This window comes from Xiphias gladius, chromosome 9 (assembly GCF_016859285.1).
Source record: "Xiphias gladius isolate SHS-SW01 ecotype Sanya breed wild chromosome 9, ASM1685928v1, whole genome shotgun sequence".
NCBI lineage: Eukaryota > Metazoa > Chordata > Actinopteri > Istiophoriformes > Xiphiidae > Xiphias > Xiphias gladius.
In genome coordinates, this window is record NC_053408.1 from 976,538 (window position 1) to 978,660 (window position 2,123).

The window sequence follows — 2,123 nt, forward strand, 5'->3', positions numbered from 1 at the left end:
TAAATAAAGCCACACAGGGTTTGCGTCCTCGCGGCTCGTGGACCGGCTGTCCCCTTCTTATCCCGCAGCAGCTGCGGATGAGAGGGTTTCGCGGGAGGTCTCCGTTTCGGATCCCGCCGCTGGATGGTCGCAGTCGGTCTGCGCTGCTGCCTCGGGTCCGTCTCTCGCCTTTAAACGCACCATCACTCGTTCGCTCCGCGGTTCTAAACGGCAGATGTCAGGACTCTCCTCGGGGCCCGCGAACCGGTTTCGATCTCTCCCCGGTGACAGAAAATAGCTTCAGTTCGAACGTGTCCGTTCTCCATTATAAATATAAAGCAGGTACAATCAAGGTACATTACACAAATACAGTAGATTCGATTATATTAATAATAATACTGACCTTCCTTTTTATACAAAGTTCTGTCGTAAGATAAAAACATGTACATCAACTATACATTCTTCCCCTGGACAGTGCACTGCATCGTCTCGTCTCATATTCGGTCTGAAAGTCTTGTTTCCCTTTAAATAAAACTCGAGTGAAACTTTGGGTTGAGACTCGCTGAGACGGTCGAGAGGTCCCGCGAAGGTCGGTTTGTTCTGCAGCCGGTGGAGAAAGACGAGGACGAAGCCCGGGCTGCGACGGCTCGTCCAACAATCGCAGCCACGGTCCCTCTTGTTCAGTTGGGGCAGGAGCATTTGCACTCCGATATAATGGGGTACTGGACAGGTATCCAGGCGCATTTCAGACCCCCCTTTTTCTGCAGGCAGCGCCATCGCAGGATCGTAAAATGAGTCGATTTGGCAGGTTTGCAGACCATCCCTTCGGGGACCGAACAAGACCGCTTATTGTAGCAGCTCCCCACCTTCACGTAGCGCGGCCAGAATCTGCTGCCCAGGTCGTTCCACGCGTAAACAACCGGGCAGAAGGCGTAAGACCACAGCCACAGTTGCAGCCTTCTCCGGAGCTTTTTGCTCGGCCTCTGCTTCTTGCCGTGCTGGACCTCGAACTCCATGGCCCGGATCTCTTTGGGCATGGCTCCGGAGAGCTTCTGGCGCATCTCGACGTCGCTCGCATCCTCGTTCCCCGCGTATTTGTCCTCCGGCGGGGAGACGGACATGAAGTGCGGGTCGAAGTGGCTGCCCAGAACGCTCCTGAGCTCCGTCTCGTTCAGGTCCCTCTCCTTCGGGTCCAGCACCGGATCCGGGTCCTCCTTTAGGTCCACCACGGGCAGAGTATCGCTGGGAATGGGTCGGAGGAGGTAGTAGTGTTGGCACATGCCTTCCTCTATCCTGAAGCCCAGAGAGAGCACGAGCATAAACACAGCCAAGAAATAGCAGGAGTTATCCATCTCCTCTGCGCACGTCCCGGGTCCGACACAGTCCGAATAGTCAGTTAATCCTCCCGGAAAGAACCGAAGGGCGCGCCGGGTTTCCCTCGGAGTGTCTGAAGGGAAGTTATCCAAGTCTGAGCTGAGAGCGCGCAGCAGACGCACCGCTCGCACCGGGGGACAAACCGCGGCGCGACGCGCTCCAGAACTTCTCAGCAACTCTCAGACCGCTGCTGGCAGATCAGACGGTGAGCGAGAGAGAGAGAGAGAGAGGGGGGGTGGGGGGTGAGAGAGAGAGAGAGAGAGAGGGGGTGGGGGGGTGAGAGAGAGAGTCAGGGAGTGAGGGAGAGACAGAGAGAGACAGGGGAGACGGAGCAGGAGAGGGATTTCCCCGCGTAACGTCACAGTCCATGACCCGGGTCCCCGCCGAGGAAGAGACACACTCAGCCCTCAGCCTCTCCGGTCAGCAGCTCCCGGTGAGACAGCTCAGCGCCCCGCAGGTCGCTGCTCTCAGTCCGCATGTTGGCGCACCGGCTCCCGCTGCCTCTGGTCCTCCTGCAGCCGAACTGAAGGCGCCTCTGACTGCGCCCAAATATCCAGCGGGGCGGTGATGTAATCCCGCTCCCTCTCTCTGATGACAGAGACCAGCCCTCCCGCGCTGACCCGGAAACTCCCTCCCGTCACTCACACCCGCGGTTTACGCACAAGCGCGGGTGTACTACAGTATCAGTATCAGCGATGTGCAAATACTCGCCAATGGCCGAGGTCCCGTATCCCTATTCAGAAAATATCACCAGCAGAAAAGTTACAGTT

At 57.4% G+C, this 2,123-nt stretch overlaps 1 protein-coding gene across 1 annotated transcript; it reads right to left on the reverse strand.

The window, feature by feature from the left end:
• Window positions 1-205: 205 nt before the first annotated feature.
• Window positions 206-1,527, reverse strand: nog3 (noggin 3). The gene has a single exon (XM_040135548.1). The coding sequence runs from the start codon at window positions 1,329-1,331 to the stop codon at window positions 660-662; it is 672 nt and encodes a 223-aa protein (XP_039991482.1). The 5' UTR covers window positions 1,332-1,527; the 3' UTR covers window positions 206-659.
• Between the last annotated feature and the right edge of the window lie 596 nt (window positions 1,528-2,123).

Excerpts from the sequence above, each read along its gene's own strand:
- nog3 (XM_040135548.1), bottom strand. The coding sequence starts at position 1,331 with ATGGATAACTCCTGCTATTTCTTGGCTGTGTTTATGCTCGTGCTCTCT.